Below are 19,395 nucleotides of genomic sequence, written 5' to 3'. Positions count from 1 at the left end.
TTTAAGTAAGAATCCCACATCTGATATGGTGTGGAAGGCAATAAATAGTAAAGTCTCAAGTGCTTTTAGTCCAAATGCTAATGACATTGATTTAAAAAAAAAACATCCACACAACTCACCTCGATCCCACAGCTGGACAGCAGAGTTGTGAATGGTGATCACAGCCAATGTGTCAGCAGTGGGCAGCACACTCACCTCGGAGTTAGAAGGTTGTGGGTTCACATCCCACTCGAGGGACTTGAGCACAAAAATCTAGGCTGACACTCCAATGCAGTGCTGTCGGAGGTGCCATCTTTCGGATGAGACGTTAAACTAAGGCCCCATCTGCCCTCTCAGGTGGACGTAAAAGATCCCATGGCACTATTTTGAAGAGCAGGGAAGTTATCGCCGATGTCCTTGCCAATATTTATCCCGCTTTAATATTGCAAAAACAGATTACCTGGTCGTGATCACCTTGCTGTTTGTGGGAGCTTGCTGTGCGCAAGTCAGTTGCCGGGTTTCCGACATTACAACAGAGACCACACTCCAAAAGTACTTCATTGGTTGTAAAGCGCTATATAAATGCAAGTCTTTCTTTATTACAGCTGATAGGTAGTAGTTCTGAAAGGTGATTACAGCCAATGTGCAGTAGTTCTGAATGATGCCTGTAATCAATATTGTGCATACAGATAAAGTCGTCTTGGAATTTTGCACTTGCAGTTCAAACCTTGTCCAAGTGAGTTGCACAGCAGTTACAGGCACAATTTGCTTGTGCAAATGACAGTTATGCTGGCCAATTGCGCTCAATCAGAAAGGTCCCTTGCCATCATCATACATTAGTACGCTTCTGTAAAAGAAATTTTAATTAAGGTCTTGCACTTTTTATTGTCCTGTGTACAGCTGAATTTGAACAATACAAATAATTCCAGAGGTGGGCTGACCTGGGTAAGATCTTTATTATACAGGTTTTAAAATGACAAGAACTGGATTAGGAAAATTGAATAGTTATGCAAAACATGTCAACTGGTACAGAAACCGTAAAATGTATATTTAATAACAATTAAAATGTTATATTCATAATGTGAGTTGGGAGGGAGAAATAAAATGAATGCAGAGGCATCATCTGGTTAAAATGTACAAATACCAAGAATCCAAAGTTTGGACCACACGCCCAATTAAAGGAATGTAGTAACATCCGAAAACACATTACTACATTTGTGCATCTGCTATCAAAGTTATCGAGTGCATAGTAATTCTCTTAAAATAATCCTTTAGGATGTCATTGGCTGTACAGGAAGCAATCTGGAAATGCAATTGATTACTGCACATAGGTCAAAGTTACATGTATAAAAGCATTTAAAAAAAAAATCAGCAAGTTAGACATAAAGGACACTCTGGAATGGCTGTAAGCTCTGTCATTTTATCCTTTAAAGAACTTTGTTGTGCTAACCCTACTGGAGCAAGGTGGGCAAGGGTTAGTCTCTCACACTCTAGAAAGTTCAACATGATTGTGAATTGTCAAACGTGTTAAAGCAACACTCCCACAAGTCTATACAGCGAACGTCCATCTCTCGCCGGTTCACAGCACTGAGCTATTAATCTGGCGAGTACACCCAGGGATGCGAGGAATACCATTAGCTCGGAGGATGTTGCGTGCAGGTTTTGCCACATGAATTGCAGTCTGATTCACATCGCTGGAAAGCTGGATCACTTTTATCATCGGGGTACATGATAAGTAGGTGGAACTTTAGCACAATTTCTTTAAATATATACTTTTCAGATGACATAATATTATATCACTAGGTTTTTTTTTTAGAAAAAATCTTAAGTCTATAAACTTAAACAAAGTAGTAATAAAAACAAACCAGCGCAATGGTGACACAAGGGCGGTGCAACAATATGCAAAAAAAAGACAATTGCTTTTGGCAGCATCCAATGTCACCAAGTGGCTCACAAACATGGCAATATGCAAGTATCTGGAGGGGGAGGGGGGAGAAAGCAAATACAAGTCTCAGTTATATTATTTTGCAAGATTTTCAGCTGCAAACAACCTTCCTCTTCTCTGCTGAGCTGCAGTAACATCGACTGTAAATTTGCAGATGTTTGTGGAGGTTTATGCAAACATCCTCGGTGGTCTTGCAGTGAAGGAAGGCGACATCCACTCAATGCCACTGTCTTTTAACATGGTGCAGGGACCGCACTTGACTACTTGAAATCCCTTGGGTTTTGTTAACATCGAAGAGTTCAGCTGAACCGACAGGCAGGCAGGAGGGGGGAAGACGATATTTGGGCGAGAAGTAGCATTTTAGAGATGGTTCCCCATCAGTTTAACAATGACTATTATACAATACTAACATTCTGACATTTTCAAAAAAAATAGCCTCAATTAAACACGGCGCCTCAAGATGAAGGAAAGGAGCCGGTTTTCCACAGCAAGGGAGCTAGGGCATGATATTAGAAGATACCAGTTTCTGCAGAATGGCAATCCAGATTCTGGGAATCACCCAACTTGTAATGGCAATGAAAAAAGGGGAGGAGCACCCAAAGGCGAGCAGTTTTTAAATAGCACAGCCGGTCACAGGTTGTCTCCTGGCTGATACTGAGGCTCTGTTGCAGTGAAGTAGTCCTCCAGGAAGGCCTGTAGATACTCAAAGGTCGGCCTCTCCTCTGGATCTTTCTTCCAACACTGTATCATGAGCTCATGAAGGGAGCTGGGGCAGTCCTGTGGAGATGCCATCCTGTACCCACGCTCCACCTGCTCCAACACTTCGCGGTTATTCATACCTGATTGGAACAGAGAGGGTGATTAAAACAGTATTTAAGTTAGTTATTATTAATTTAAGTATATAGGCACACTACCAATTATGTTAAGTGTAATAAAGCATTGTCGAGAGAGGATTTCCTATGTACGAGAAGATTAAATTTGATACCGTATCAATGCTGTTTATAACCAATTCCAACCCTACCCGATCATCTCAACTTTAAGGGATGTGGCCAACACTGGTACGGCAGTATTTATTGCCCATTCCTAGTTGCCCTGAACACATTAAGAGTCAAGGGAAAGTAGTGTGGGGCTGGAGTTATGTGTAGGTCAGACCATGTAGGGGTGGCAGGTTACCTTCCCTGAAGAATATACATTGGGCTTTTCCCACAGATTACCAACTTGCCACGCTGGGATTTGAATGCTGGGAATGAGCAGCCCTGCACAGTTAAATGGACTTCTTTTATACTTCAGAAAAATGTAAGAATTTTTGAGTCGACATTTAGATCAAAAACCTGTTTCGAGGACCGACAATGGCCATTTTACAGGGTACCTGTAAAGTGGAATTAACCTTGGGAACAAAGTGGTCCACAGACTTGAATCCACAACTGATTTGCAGAGGTACAATATATAACTCTCTACTGGAACTGTTCCTTTTAAAGAATTGACTGCCTTTTTAAAATAGCTGGTTTCAAATTTCTCGCAAGTTGTTATTTTTGGAGAAAGAATGCTTCAATACTGAATTCAAAAACTGGCAGAAAGTAGGACTCCTGTTGAGGTTGAGTGATGGCAGTGCTGACAGCTCCATCACACCAAATGAAATGGTTTATTCTCTGCAGTTCTTACCTGGATATGGCACTCGCCCCTTCGTCACCAGCTCTGTCAGTAGAATTCCAAAGGACCAAACGTCTGACTTGATTGTGAACCTCCCATACAATGCGGCTTCTGGTGCAGTCCATTTTATGGGAAACTTTGCACCTGAGGGGTGTGGGGGGGGGGAATAAGATTTTCCTTGAAATTCATTTTTAAGAAAACAACCTTATAAAATAAAAACTGTTACATGGGGTATTTTGGGGACAAGTTTGTTCCCCCTTTCTTTTAGAAACTTTTTGTCTTTTTCTTGCCCGACACCTTGCAGCCAGGAGGATAGGTACACACTCTCCTTCCAAGCCACCAACCTCCCAATAACTGGCTGCGAGGTGATGCCAGACGCTACACGAGCACAGTTCTCCCCCATGACTTCCCCTCCGCAGCCCTGGGGCACCGCACCGATGGCACTCACTGCCCCCTTCATTCAGCGTAGCTCATACTTTGGATCATAGGGGAGGGGGAGAAGGACGACAGTGTCCAGCCAAGGCCCGGCAGCACTGGCTCGTAAGCTTCTGAAAGATCTCTGCAAACACACAACTGGTCAGCTGTGGCTCAGTGGGTAGCACACTCGCCTCGGAGTCAGAAGGTTGTGGGTTCAAGTCTCACTCCAAGGACATGAGCACAAAAATCTAGGCTGACTCTCCAGTGCAGTGCTGAGGGAGTGCTGCACTGTCGGAGGCGCCATCTTGCAGATGAGAAGTTAAAATAAGCCTGCTCTCTCAAGTGGACATAAACGATCCCATGGCACTATTTTGAAGAAGAGCAGGGGAGTTAACCCGGTTTCCTGGCCAATATTTATCCCTCAATCAACAATACAAGAATACAGATTATTTGGTCATTATCACATTGCTGTTTGTGGGAGCTTGCTTGTGCGCGAATTCGCTGCTGAGTTTCCTACATTACAACAGTGGCTACACTCCAAAAGTACTTCTTTGGTTGTAAAGTGTTTTGAGACGTCCGGTGGTCATGAAAGGTGCTATAGAAATCCAAGTCTTTCTTTCTTTTCATAGTAGGATCGAAGTCCGCCAGCAGTGAAGGAAGTGAGAAGAGCATTGACTGACTACACGCTGGGGGACGCATGTCTGTCACTGATAGTTCTATGTGCGGCTGAACATGTGCGAGGGTGAGCGTGAGAGAAAGCAAGGAAAATGCAGTCTGAAGTAAAGTGCTTTCTGAAGTAAAATTAAATTAATAGCTTTAATTTCAAGTTTAGTTGAAAATCTATTCAAATTCATTGTATTCCAATCATTTTCAAAAACATAATGAAGACATTTATATGGCGCCTTTTACCACCTCAGGATGTCCCAAGACACTTTATCGCGAATGAAATACTTTTGGAGTGAAGTCCAGCACTTCAGTGTAGTACTACACTGGAGTGGGACTTGAACCAACAACCTTCGGACAGAAACAAGAATGCTAACACTGAGCCTAGGCGGACATCTTAAGTACAGTTGACACTTTCACTGAGCAAAGTAGAATATTTATAATTCAAACTAAAACAGAACTTACAGCAGGTGTGTAATCAGCACAGTCTGTCCTATAGGGACATTAGGAAAAGGACTGGGCCACTCAGCCCCTCGAGCCACAATTAGATCATGGTTGATCTGTATCTCAACATTCATTAACCTCCCTTTGCTCCATATCTCTCGATAACCTTATCGAGCAAAAATCCACAGATCTCAGTCTCGTAAGCTCCAATTGTCCTAGCTTCCAGTCTTTCGGGGGAAGAGAGTCCTTTCAATCCCGTTTAACATTTTTAACACCTCCATCAGATCACGGCTCAATCTTCTATGCTCAAGGGAACACAAGCCATGTTTATGCAACCTGTCCTCATAATTTAACCTTTTAACCCCCGGTATCAACCTGATGAATCTGCATTGCACCACCTACAAGGTCATAATATCCTTCTTGAGGTGTCGTGCCCAAAACTGAACGCAGTTTGGGTCTGGCCAAGGATCTGTGCAACTGAAGCACAAGAAATATAGGGCCAGGAATCGGCCATTCAGCCCCGAGCCTAGTCTGCCATTCAATCAGATTATGGCTGATCAACCCACCTTGGTTCCATAACCCTTCATAGAAACATAAAAAATAGGTGCGGGAGTAGGCCATTCGGCCCTTCGAACCTCCACCATCATTCAATAAGATCATGGCTGATCATTCACCTCAGTACCCCTTTCCTGCTTTCTCTCTATACCCCTTGATCCCTTTAGCCGTAAAGGCCATATCTAACTCCCTCTTGAATATATCCAACGAACTGGCATCAACAACTCTCTGCGGTAGGGAATTCCACAGGTTAACAACTGAGTGAAGAATTTTCTCCTCATCTCCGTCCTAAATGGCTTATCCCTTATCCTTCGACTATGTCCCCTGGTTCTGGACTTCCCCAACATCGGGAACATTCTTCCCGCATCTAACCCGTCCAGTCCCGTCAGAATTTTTAATGTTTTTATGAGATCCCCTCTCATCCTTCTAAACTCCAGTGAATACAGGCCCAGTCTCCCCTCATATGTCAGTCCTGCCATCCCGGGAATCAGTCTGGTGAACCTTCGCTGCACTCCCTCAATAGCAAGAATGTCCTTCCTCAGATTAGGAGACCAAAACTGAACACAATATTCCAGGTGAGACCTCACTAAGGCCCTGTACAACTGCAGTAAGACCTCCCTGCTCCTATACTCAAATCCCCTAGATATGAAGGCCGACATTTTAACCTACATATCGATTGGTCAAATCAAATCGCACAGGGTAGCCTGGAGGAGGAATTCATAGAATGCATACGGGATTGTTTCTTAGAACAGTATGTTACAGAACCTACAAGAGAGCAAGCTATCTTAGATCTGGTCCGGTGTAATGATTCAGGAATAATAAACGATCTCCTAGTAAAAGATCCTCTCAGAATGAGTGATCACAGTATGGTTGAATTTGTAATATAGATTGAGGGTGAGGAAGTAGTGTCTCAAATGAGCATACTATGCTTAAACAAAGGGGACTACAGTGGGATGAGGCCAGAGTTGGCTAAAGTAGACTGGGAACACGTACTAAATGGTGGCACAATTGAGGAACAGTGGAGGACTTTTAAGGAGCTCTTTCATAGTGCTCAACAAAAATATATTCCAGTGAAAAAGAAGGGCGGTAAGAGAAGGGATAACCAGCCGTGGATAACCAAGGAAATAAAGGAGAGTATCAAATTAACAATCAATGCATATAAGGTGGCCAAGGTTAGTGGGAAACTAGAAGATTAGAAAAATTTTAAACGACAGAAAAGAATGACTAAGAAAGCAATAAAGAAAGGAAAGATAGATTAAGAAAGTAAACTTGCGCAAAACATAAAAACAGATAGTAAAAGCTTTTACCGATATATAAAACGGAAAAGAGTCACTAAAGTAAATGCTGGTCCCTCAGAAGATGAGAAGGGGGATTTAATAATGGGAAATGTGGAAATGGCTGAGACCTTAAACAATTATTTTGCTTCGGTCTTCACAGTGGAAGACACAAAAACCATGCCAAAAATTGCTAGTCACAGGAATGTGGGAAGGGAGGACCTCGAGACAATCACTATCACGAGTGGGGTAGTGTTGGACAGGCTAATGGGACTCAAGGTAGACAAGTCCCCTGGTCCTGATGAAATGCATCCCAGGGTATTAAAAGAGATGGCGGAAGTTATAGCAGATGCATTCTTTATAATCTACCAAAATTCTCTGGACTCTGGGGAGGTACCAGCAGATTGGAAAGCAGCTAATGTAATGCCTCTGTTTAAAAAAGGGGGCAGACAAAAGGCAGGTAACTATAGGCCGGTTAGTTTAACATCTGTAGTGGGGAAAATGCTTGAAGCTATCATTAAGGAAGAAATAGCGGGACATCTAGATAGGAATAGTGCAATCAAGCAGACGCAACATGGATTCATGAAGGGGAAATCATGTTCAACTAATTTACTGGAATTCTTTGAGGATATAACGAGTATGGTGGATAGAGGTGTACCGATGGATGTGGTGCATTTAGATTTCCAAAAGGCATTCGATAAGATGCCACACAAAAGGTTACTGCAGAAGATAAAGGTACGCGGAGTCAGAGGAAATGTATTAGCATGGATCGAGAATTGGCTGACTAACAGAAAGCAGAGAGTCAGAATAAATGGGTCCTTTTCGGGTTGGAAATTGGTGGTTAGTGGCCACAGGGATTGGTGCTGGGACCACAACTGTTTACAATATACATAGATGACCTGGAAGAGGGGACAGAGTGTAGTGTAACAAAATTTGCAGATGACACAAAGATTAGTGGGAAAGCGGGTTGTGTAGAGGACACAGAGAGGCTGCAAAGAGATTTGGATAGGTTAAGCGAATGGGCTAAGGTTTGGCAGATGGAATACAACGTTGGAAAATGTGAGGTCATGAAAAAAAAACAGTAAAAGGGAATATTATTTGAATGGGGAGAAATTACAACATGCTGCGGTGCAGAGGGACCTGGGGGTCCTTGGGCATGAATCCCAAAAATTTAGTTTGCAGGTGCAGCAGGTAATCAGGAAGGCGAATGGAATGTTGGCCTTCATTGCGAGGGGGATGGAGTACAAAAGCAGGGAGGTCCTGCTGCAACTGTACAGGGTATTGGTGAGGCCGCACCTGGAGTACTGCGTGCAGTTTTGGTCACCTTACTTAAGGAAGGATATACTAGCCTTGGAAGGGGTACAGAGATGATTCACTAGGCTGATTCCGGAGATGAGGGGGTTATGATGATAGATTGAGTAGACTGGGTCTTTACTCGTTGGAGTTCAGAAGGATGAGGGGTGATCTTATAGAAACATTTAAAATAATGAAAGGGATACACAAGATAGAGGCAGAGAGGTTGTTTCCACTGGTCGGGGAGACTCAAAATACAGGGGAGCCAATTTAAAACCGAGTTGAGAAGGAATTTCTTCTCCCAGAGGGTTGTGAATCTGTGGAATTCTCTGCCCAGGGAAGCAGTTGAGGCTAGCTCATTGAATGTATTCAAATCACAGATAGATAGATTTTTAACCAATAAGGGAATTAAGGGTTATGGGGAGCGGGCGGGTAAGTGGAACTGAGTCCACAGCCAGATCAGCCATGATCTTTTTGAATGGCGGAGCAGGCTCGAGGGGCTAGATGGCCTACTCCTGTTCCTAATTCTTATGTTCTTAACAATGCATTTGCCTTCTTCACCGCCTGCTGTACCTGCATGCCAACCTTCAATGACTGATGTACCATGACACCCAGGTCTCGTTGCACCTCCCCTTTTCTTAATCTACCGCCATCAGATAATATTCTGCCTTCGTGCTTTTGCCACCAAAGTGGATAACCTCACATTTATCCACATTATACTGCATCTGCCATGCATTTGCCCACTCGCTTAACCTGTCCAAGTCCCCCTCACAGCTCACACCGCCACCCAGCTTCGTGTCATCTGCAAACTTGGAGATATTACACTCAATTCCTTCATCTAAATCATTAATGTATATTGTAAATAGCTGGGGTCCCAGCACTGAGCCCTGTGGCACCCCACTCGTCACTGTCTGCCATTCTGAAAAGGACCCGTTTATCCCGACTCTCTGCCAACCAGTTCTCTATCCACGTCAGTACTTTACCCCAATACCATGTGCTTTAATTTTGCACACCAATCTCTTGTGTGGGACCTTGTCAAAAGCCCTTTGAAAGTCCAAATACACCACATCCACTGGTTCTCCTTTGTTCATCCTCAAAAAATTCTAGAATATTTGTCAAGCATGATTTCCCTTTCATAAATCCATGCTGACTTGGACCGATCCTGTCACTGCTTTCATATCCTTACCTAACAAAAATCTATCAATCTCTATTTTGACATTTTCAATTGACCCCCTAGCCTCAACAGCTTTCTGGGGGTGAGAGTTCCAGATTTGCACTATACCCTGTGTGTGAAGAAGGGCTTCCTGACATCACCCCTGAACGGCCTGGTTCTACTTTTAAGGTCATGCCTCCTTTTTCTGAACAATCCCATCTGAGGAAATAGTTTCACTCTCTCTACCCTCTCACATCCTGTAATCATCTTAAATACCTCAATTACATCACCCCTTAATCCTTGGTACTTGAGGGAATACAAGCCTCGTCCATACAACCGGTCCTCATAATTTAGCTCCTTTAGCCCAGTATAATTCTGATGAATCTGGGAGGCATTCCCCACCAAAATAACCTTCGAGTGTGCGGTGCCCAGTACTCTAGCTGCAGTCCAACCACAGCTCGATCAAACTGCAGCAGAACTTTCACCCTTTGTATTTCGTCCCTCTCGAGATGAAGACCAACATTCCATTAGCCTTTATAATTATTTTTAGTATGTCCACTAGATTTTAGTGATTTCTGGACATGGACCCCTAAAATCACTCTGCTTCCCCACAGTTCCTGCACAGTGGATGGCCTTGCACTTTCCAACATTGATCTCCATCTGCCACAGTTTTGGCCACTCACTTAATCTATCAGCATCGCTTTGCAACTTTCTGCTCCAATCTACACTACTTACTGGGCCACCGGTGTTGTCTGCAAACTTGGATTACATAGGATGTATGGCACAGAAACAGCCCATTCGGCCCAACTAGTCCATGCCGGCGTTTATGCTCCACTCGAGCCTCCTCCCGTCCTTCTTCAACTAAATCTATCCACTTAACCCTCTATTCTCTTCTCCCTCACATGCTTGTCTAGCCTCCCCGTAAATGCATCGATACTATTCGCTCCCTGTGGTAGCGAGTTCCACATTCTCACCATTCTCTGGGTAAAGAAGTTTCTTCTGAATTTCCTATTGGATTTCTAGGTGACTATCTTATAGTTATGCTCTTCCCCACAAGTGGAAACATTCTCTCTGTATCCGCTCTATCAAAACTTTTCATAATTTTAAAGATGTCTATTAGGTCACCCCTCAACCTTCTTTTTTTCCCCAAGAGAAGAGAGACCCAGCCGGTTCATCCTTTCCTGCTATGTACACCCTCGCATTTCTGGTATCATCCTTGTAAATCTTCTCTGTACCCTCTCCAGTGCCTCTATATCCTTTTTATAATATGGCAACCAGAACTGTATGCAGTACTCCAAGTGTGGTCTAACCAAGATTCAATACAGACTTAGCATAACTTCCCTACTTTTCAATTATATCCCACTAGAAATAAACCCTAGTGCTTGGTTTGCTTTTTTATGACCTTGCTAACCTGTGTCGCAACTTTTAGCGATGTGTGTATTTGTTCTCCGAGATCCCTTTGTTCCTCTACCCCACCTAGACGGAAAACCTCCAAGTAATAAGTGACCTCCCTATTCTTCCTACCAAAATGTAATACAGCTCATTTATATCTGTGCTATATGACTCTCTATTCCTTCTCCCAAATCATGAATAAATATGGTGAAAAGGTGAGGCCCCAAGAACAGATATCTGGTGAACATCACTAGTCAGATCCCACCAATCATACCCTTCTTCCCCACTCTTCCTACCTCCCAACCAACTTCCAATCCAAGTCAAAAGATTACCTCAAATTCCGTGCACTCTCATTTTTGCTATTAATCTCTTGTGTGGAAGCTCACTGAATGCCTTCTGGAAGTCCATTTAGATAACTTCCATTGACATTCCTGTGTCTACCTTAGTAAGCTCCTGAAAAAATTCAACTAGATTAGCCAGACATGTCTTACCCTGAACAAAGCTATTCTGTCTCCCTCTCATCAGCTCATATTTGTCCAAAGGCTCAGTCGCTCTATCCCTCCTAATTACAGGATCTGGTAGCTTTCCCACAACGGACCTTAAAAAGACAGGCCTGTCGTTTCCCGGTACCAGTCTCCCACGCTTCTTAAATAATGGAGTGATATTAGCAAGTATCGATATATATATTGAATCAAGAGAGCTTTGAAAGATTATGAACAACACTTCTGCAATTTCCTACTGTTAATATCTACGGTGGAAGACCTTACTTGACACGGGTCGCTTTTTCTCCACAACTCTCACACATATATAACCTCTCGGTTTATTGCTTTTTTTTTTAAAAAAAGCACAATATAAACTTTAGATGAATAAAGCATTTGAAATTTATCTTCCATCTTTTCTTCAAATAATTTTGAAAAACAATCAGTTACTGAGTGAGACTGAAGAGAAGCATAGTATCAGTTGGGCTAACTAAATGCTACTGATGCATCTACGTGCATACTGCATGTACTCTGATAGCCAAAGGAAGATCGTGCAAACAATATCATGGGGCGGAGGGGCCGGGGGTGCTTAGAAGAATGAGAGGGGATCTCATTGAAACGTATAAAATTCTGATGGGGTTGGATAGACTGGATGTGGGGAGGATGTTTCCCCTGGCTGGGAAGTCTAGAACAAGGGGTCACAATCTCAGGATACGGGGTAGGAAATTCAGGATTGAGAGGAGGAGAAATGTTTTCACTCAGAAGGTGGTGAACCTGTGGGAATTTTCTGCCACAGAAGGCTGTGGAGGCCAAGTCACTGAATATATTTAAGGAGATATATAGATTTCTAGACACAAAAGGAATCAAGGGGTATGGGGAGAAAGTGGGAATATGGGGCCCAAGTTTCGAGCCGCGCCTAGAACGGCGCAGTCCCGACCTGGATGCCCGTTTTTCGCACCACAAAGTGCGGCTAAAAAAAAAATGTATTCTCCACCTCCCTACAGGTCCTCTGGCCCTCGGCGCAGCGCAGCAGGAGCTGTATTGGGGCGGAGCCAGGTCCTGCGCTGAAAACAGTGCCGGGACCTCTGCACATGCACGCTACAGTGGGCACGCAAGTGCAGTAGCTCCAGGTGCCCGAAACTGTGTGGGAGGGGCCCGAAGCACGCAGCCCCTAGCCCTGGCCGAATGGCCTCACTGGGGCTGCGTGAATAAGGCTCCTCCCAGGGCCAGCTCCTGCTTCCTGCCGACCCGACCGGACTCCCACTCCCCCCACTCCCCCCCCCCAACTCCCGCTCTTCCCCCCCCCCCCCCCGGACCCGACTCCCACTCCCCCCCCGCCCCCGGACTGGATCCGACCTGACCTCCCTCTCCCCGACCTGACCTCCCTCCCTCGACCCGAACCGACCTCCCTCCCACCACCCCCCCGACCCGACCCAACGCCACCTACCTGTAAATCTGGTGCTGGGGACGGGCCCTGCCCGAAGTCTCGGGCCCGGCCCGTTCAGCCTCCCTCCCCCTTCTCCTTTCCCCTCCCCCTCCTCCTTTCCCCTCCCCCTCCCCCTCCTCCTTTCCCCTCCCCCTTCTCCTTCTCCTTCTCCCCCCCCTTCTCCTTCTCCCCCCCCCTTCTCCTTCTCCCCCCCCCCTTCTCCCCTCCCTCCACCCCCCCTTCCCCTGCTCCCCCCCTTTCTCCCTCTACCCCCTCCTCGCTGTCAGAAACACAGACACTGACAGACAGAGATTGAGAGACACACACAGACAGACAGAGAGATAGAGACACTGACAGAGACACACTGGGGGGGGCATCCCAGCACGCTGTTGGAGGGCTCCCGGTGCTGCAGTCGGTAAGTAGAAAATGTTTTATTTATTGATTTAAAAAAAAATTATTTCTTATTAATTTTTTTTGATTGATTTATTGGTTGATTTATTGATGTATTTATCATTTATTATTGATGATGGCTCTTTATTTGTAAAACTGAAGTGTTTAATGTTTGTAAATTTCCCTTTAAACCACCCCCCCCACCATTCCCTGCGCCTGATTTGTAACCTACGCCTGATTTTCTAAAGTGTAGACAAGGTTTTTTCGAGCGTACAAAAATCTTCACTTACTCCATTCTAAGTTAGTTTGGAGTAAGTTTTCACTGACGAAACTTTGAAAACAGGCGTAAGTGGCCGGACACACCCCCTTTTCAAAAAAAAAAAAAATTCTGTTCCAAAGTGAAACTGTTCTAACTGACTAGAACTGGAGCAAACTAAATGACGAGAATTCCGATTTCTAAGATACTCCGTTCTACACCAGTTGCTCCTAAAAATCAGGAGCAAATCGTGTGGAAACTTGGGGCCATGGTGTTGAGATAGAGGATCAGCCATGATCATAGTGAATGGTGGTGCAGGCTCAAAGGGCCGAATAGCCTACTCCTGCTCTTATTTTCCATGTTTCTATGTATGCTGCGCGTGTCAAACCCCCACATCATCAATTTGAGGCCCAGGCTATTATTACACTCTTGGGCCTCATTTACATCCCACACCAGCTGCCGACCCCAAAGGGACTTTGAGAGATAGCTGGTCAGCTGCCTACAGGTGAAGATCGGGAGGCTGGGGGACTGTCTGCTGGCACTCGGGCTCGACCGGGTCCTGCGGATGGGAAGGGGGGCAAGTCGCGGGCACGGAGGCCCCAATTTTCCTCGTGGCCTCCTGTTCCCCCTGGCCCAAAGGTGAGTTTAAAACCTACCTTTTAGGATCGCTGCTACTGTATGGACAGGTTTTACTGAGCGCAGTGTGCCAATGGTGTCCTCATGACATCATAGGAACCCAATTTGCATGCAATAATGAGGCTCCTACCTGAGTCAGCATATTAAAGTTTTAATGAAGGTATTAAAATACACAACAGACAATCCCATGGATAAATGTAATCATGTTATTGTGAAACTTTTTGGGGGGATATTTCCACCTTATTTTAAACTCATCTTTGGGCGAGGGGGAGTAGAAGTGCTGTGACAGGCCCACGAGGAAAATTGGGGTCGGCAGCTGGTTGGTGGGATGCAAAACCTTGTTTAAAACTTTATTTTCAGCATTAGAAATTTGAGGAAAAAATAGACAAATGTTATTGAAAAAAAAAGTGTCTGATTCGATCCTGGCTTAACTGATAATGTTACAAAAACAGGTTCAATGGCGTCCGTTGCTCCCATAAAAAGACCCCCATGTCCCTTGTGTGGGCACCAGGAGGGTCGATGAGGGAAGTGCGTTTGATGTAGTGTATATGGATTTTAGCAAAGGTCCCACATGGCAGACTGGTCACGAAAGTAAAAGCCCATGGGATCCAGGGCAAAGTGGCAAGTTGGATCCAAAATTGGCTCAGAGGCAGGAAGCAAAGGGTAATGGTTGATGGATGTTTCTGTGACTGGAAGGCTGTATCCAGTGGGGTTCCGCAGGGCTCAGTACTAGGTCCCTTGCTTTTTGTGGTGTACATCAATGATCTAGACTTGAATATAGGGGGTATGATTAAGAAGTTTGCAGATGATACAAAAATAGGCTGTATGGTTGATAATGAAGAAGAAAGCTGCGGACTGCAGGAAGATATCAATGAACACGTCAGGTGGGCAGAACAGTGGCAAATTGAATTTAATCTGGAGAAGTGTAAGGTGATGCATTTGGGGAGGGATAACAAGGAAAGGGAATTCACATTAAATGGTAGGACACTGAGACGTGTAGAGGAACAAAGAGACTTGGGGCTACATGTCCACAGATCCCTGAAGCTAGCAGGCCAGGTAGATAAGGTGGTTAAGAAGGCATACGGAATGCTTGCCTTTATTAGCCGAGGCACAGAATATAAGAGCAGGGGGGGTTATGCTTGAACTATATAAAACACTGGTTAGACCACAGCTGGAGTACTGCATGCAGTTCTGGTCACCGCATTACAGGAAGGAGAGAGTACAGAGGAGAGTTACGAGGATGTTGCCCCTCCAGTGCAATCAAGTAATTGGTAGAAGGTTTAGAGGGGATTTGAGGGGACATTTCTTCACACAGAGGGTTGTGGGGGTCTGGAACTCACTGCTTGAAAGGATGGTAGAGGCAGAAACCCTCACCACATTGGATGTGTACCTGAAGTGCTGTAACCTGCAGAGTTAGGGAACCAGAGCTGGAAAGTGGGATTAGGCTGGATGGCCTCTTGTTCGCCGGGTGCGGGCACGATGGGCCGAAATGGCCTCCTTCCATGCTGTAAACTTCTATGATTGTGTGTGTGCTGGAGTAAACACACACTGTACACTATCTACTTGTATGATTGCGCAATGTTGGATCTATTGGACACGCACATTGTTAGAGTGAATGTAGCTCATTCCATTCTTTTCCAGGTGTTTATAACCTTGCTGCAAATGTCATACATTATTTGGCTCCTTTTGTATGTTAAAATCTCAAATAAATTTAAAAAAAGGAAATGTACTGCTGCTATCAGCCAAAGGGGACACCTCCTTTTATAATGGCACTGGTGTTCATAACGTTCCGCCTGTCAGTACCGCACCAATCAATATTTATCAGATGCATTACCCAAACCTTGCCCTCAAACTTAATGAGCGCGCCTACTGCATATTAAATGAGAAGTGGGGAAATCGCAAGGTCTTTTACATGCTAAATGTTGGGGAGCTGTTTAAATTTCGATGAGCCATATGGCCGAACAGCTGTTGGACTGCATTTTGTATGTAGATTGCCTAAACTGGAAGCCCGAAGACACACGGCCAATGTGGGTTTGAAAGGTATTCATAGTTGAAAACAATTAACAATATGAATTAAAAAGGTGAATTCCACTTGAGATGTGTGAAAAAATATGTGATAGAACATCACCTTTCATAAAACCAATGGAAAATAATTTGGCTTCTATTGCATTATTTTCACTTGTGTATTATGAATATTTGATTAGCTCAGAGGAATGGAGGAATCAAATATTGCTTGTTAAAAAAAAATTGCTGGAATATAATTTTATTTTAATTTTTACATTTTCAATTTTTTTCTTGGTATTACATTTAATTCTCTTCAATCAGCAACCGCAATCCACAACACTGTCATTTTTTTCAGCTACTCTGTGCCAGTGTGGTTTTCATGCCCTACATGTCGCACATGCACAGAGGGGGCTAGTCGCTATACCGGATAACGCCAGAGCACAAACATTTGTTTCGTTGTCTCCATACAAGCTGGTCTTGGCCAACAAATAACTATTGTATCCTTTGCCTACCCTTTATATGATTGAGATGCAATACATCATCTTTAGTATGTAACAAATAAAGTATTTTTTTTAATTGGTGAAAATGATGATGAGACTTAAGCCAGCTAGTCCAGATCCAGCCATCAGCGCAGAAGGCGGGTTTACCTAGGAGCAGAGGATCCAGGAGTAGTGGACAGCACCTCCACAGGTGCAGATTCAACACTCTGACATCTCGGAAGGCTGACAACATCCTCCCAGAGGAAGGCAAGCCAACCAGTTCTTCCATAGCAGCTCATAAGGACGGGGTCAAATAAGTTATGGAAACATTGTTAACTACAAGCAGACACAAGACTCCCAAAGCAAGCGCTCTACTCGGAACTCCTACACGGCAGGCGATTCCCCAGGTGGGCAGAGGAAACGTTTCAAGGACACCCTCAAAGCCGCCTTGAAAAAGTGCAACATCCCCACCGACACCTGGGAATCCCTGGCCCAAGACCGCCCTAAGTGGAGGAAGAGCATCCAGGAGGGCTCTGAGCACCTCGAGTCTCGTCGCCGAGAGTATGCAGAAATCAAGCGCAGGCAGCGGAAGGAGCGTGCGGCAAACCAGACACCCCACCCACCCTTTCGTTCAACTACTGTCTGTCCCACCTGTGACAGAGATTGTAATTCCTATATTGGACTGTACAGTCACCTGAGAATTCACTTTTAGAGTAGAAGCACGTCTTCCTCGATTTCGAGGGACTGCCGATGATGATGATGAGACTTTAATATATTCAACAGACTGGCTATCTAATGCTGTTAAATTGTCAGCTATCCAAGGAGTCTAATCCTAAACTAATCTCACCAAATTAGATTGATCTCGGACACTGATTGCGCTCGTAAACTTATAAGCAGCAAGCAATTAATGCCAACTTATTGTGACAGAACTGAAGTGCCGTTGTAGCTTCTGTTATCTATTGTGTTGTTTACTCCTATCTACTAATTGCTGGCACACTCAATGTTTAAATTTAAGTGCAATTAACAATGATTCCAATGTTAATTAAAAAATTGTTAGTTTATGACTTTGTCGTCTGATTTCTTTGATAATTGGCAAGAAAGGGTTAATTTATGCACTCAGTCGCTTTTGCAGATTGTGATAGTAAGTTGACAATGTAAATGCTAATCTCATCAGGACTGGTTGTCAAAACCAGTTTCAAATTTAGGCATCATTTTTTTTAATTTAATTTATTTATTTATTCGTAGCCAATCTTTCCAATTCTTTGTCAAATCACAAACGCCAGAGGTCACCTTGCACACATCAAGGATCACTCTGCGCCAATGCTCTTAGCCAAAAGGCCGAGAGCCACTGCACCGTTCCTGGAAGTACTGCAATACCAGGTTCGTGCCATGGAGGTGCATCATTAACTGGGTGGTAAACCCCAGATGGTTCCTTGACGAGGAATGAAGGTGAAAGGTTAAAGATCCGTTTGGTGCCAATGACTATCATAAGGGCAATGCTCAGACCGTGGCTATTAACACATACAATATTGTTTGTATTCCATTCATACTGGCACCAATTATCTTCACTCACAACCAAAATGACTAAAGATCAGGGAATAATTGTGTTTTATGTGAAATGAGAAGAAAGTTTAGATTTGATATCAAACAAAGATGTTGCTGAATAAAAGCTTCATTTAAAATTGTCCCATCTGCTCTCAGAGTTTAATCTATCTGCCGAATCACGCACAGCAGGAGAGAAGCCAAAAGGAGCACTGCTCATTTATCACTAGGGTTTCTGCTCAGCAATCTCCTGTGCTCAGCAAAATATATTTGAGTTTGTCTTTTCCAAATGCATTGGCCAAAACTTTGGTCAAATGATAAGAATGCATTACTAAATATTACATAGGTAATTAAATGCAGGATTAAGCCCATAAACCTCACTCTTCAATCCAACCAACATTCAATTGCCAGGGTTCAACGATCATTATATCTTCGGCTGATATTATTCCAAAGTCAACACATCTAAACTACACAATATTATATTAAAGTTGCTACTTGTTCTCCACATCATCTAATATTTTCAGCTTGATTCATGGGTTCTGCTTATTTTTCACTGATTTATAACAAACTGCAAATGACTGACGTTAACCAGTGCCATTCCCTGTATGAAGGCTAGAAAAAACGTAGGTTTCAACATCTTCCTCAACAACGCTGACAAATTATTTTCTTTCACTCATTGGTTTCCTACACTTCTCTCAATCCTCTCCTCATCAGACATCTCCACACCCACACTTCCAGCAGGGTCACTGGACAATAATCAGGAGCAGAATCCTGACGTACGTTTCTTTTATTCGTTCCTGGGATGTGGGCATCGCTGGCAAGGCCGGAATTTATTGCCCATCCCTAATTGCCCTTGAGAAGGAGGTGGTCAGCCATCTTCTTCAACCAGAGGGCAGTTAAGAGTCAACCATGTTGTTGTGGGTCTGGAGTCACATGTAGGCCAGACCAGGTAAGGACTGCAGATTTGCTTCCCTAAAAAACATTAGCGAACCAGTTTGGTATTTACAAAAATCCGGTGGATTCATGGTCCCCCCATTACTGATGCTTGTTTTTTTTATTCTAGATTTATTTAATTTAAATTCCCCAGCTGCCGTGGTGGGATTTGAACTCGTGTCTCGGGATCGTAAGTCCAGGCCTCTGGATTATTAGTCCAGTGACATAATCACTATGCTACCGTACCCAATTTCCTTCTCCCTAATGTAGGAGTTCTGAAGAAGCCCCTACTCCATTCTGGCAAAGATCAGCACAAACCTGGGACTTAACCTGGGATCTTCCAGTTTTGTGTCTCAGCTAGTCATTGGATAAGCTTGTTGAAGCATCACTAAACATCGTTAGAAGTGATCCTCTACAGCAGGATTAGCCACTACCTGCTTTGTTGACGGTTACTATCCCACTCTCTCTCTCTCCTCACATATAGG

General features: G+C 44.0%; 1 protein-coding gene across 9 annotated transcripts in view; it reads right to left on the bottom strand.

Moving 5' to 3' along the window:
* Positions 1–679: 679 nt before the first annotated feature.
* Positions 680–19,395, bottom strand: part of LOC139267447 (tyrosine-protein kinase Fyn) — a 348,021-nt gene continuing 329,305 nt past the window's right edge. For all 9 annotated transcript variants that reach the window (XM_070885782.1, XM_070885781.1, XM_070885780.1 and 6 more), the window contains 2 exons: positions 3,587–3,718; positions 680–2,763 (listed from right to left, as the gene is read on the bottom strand). In XM_070885782.1, coding sequence (XP_070741883.1) covers positions 2,555–2,763; positions 3,587–3,718 — 341 coding nt within the window. In that variant the 3' untranslated portion in view covers positions 680–2,554. The remainder of the gene's footprint in view (positions 2,764–3,586; positions 3,719–19,395) is intronic.

Source organism: Pristiophorus japonicus, chromosome 7, assembly GCF_044704955.1.
Source record: "Pristiophorus japonicus isolate sPriJap1 chromosome 7, sPriJap1.hap1, whole genome shotgun sequence".
NCBI classification, from domain to species: Eukaryota; Metazoa; Chordata; class Chondrichthyes; family Pristiophoridae; genus Pristiophorus; species Pristiophorus japonicus.
The sequence above is the reverse complement of the archived record's forward strand: the minus strand, read 5'-3'. Positions and strand labels throughout refer to the sequence as shown.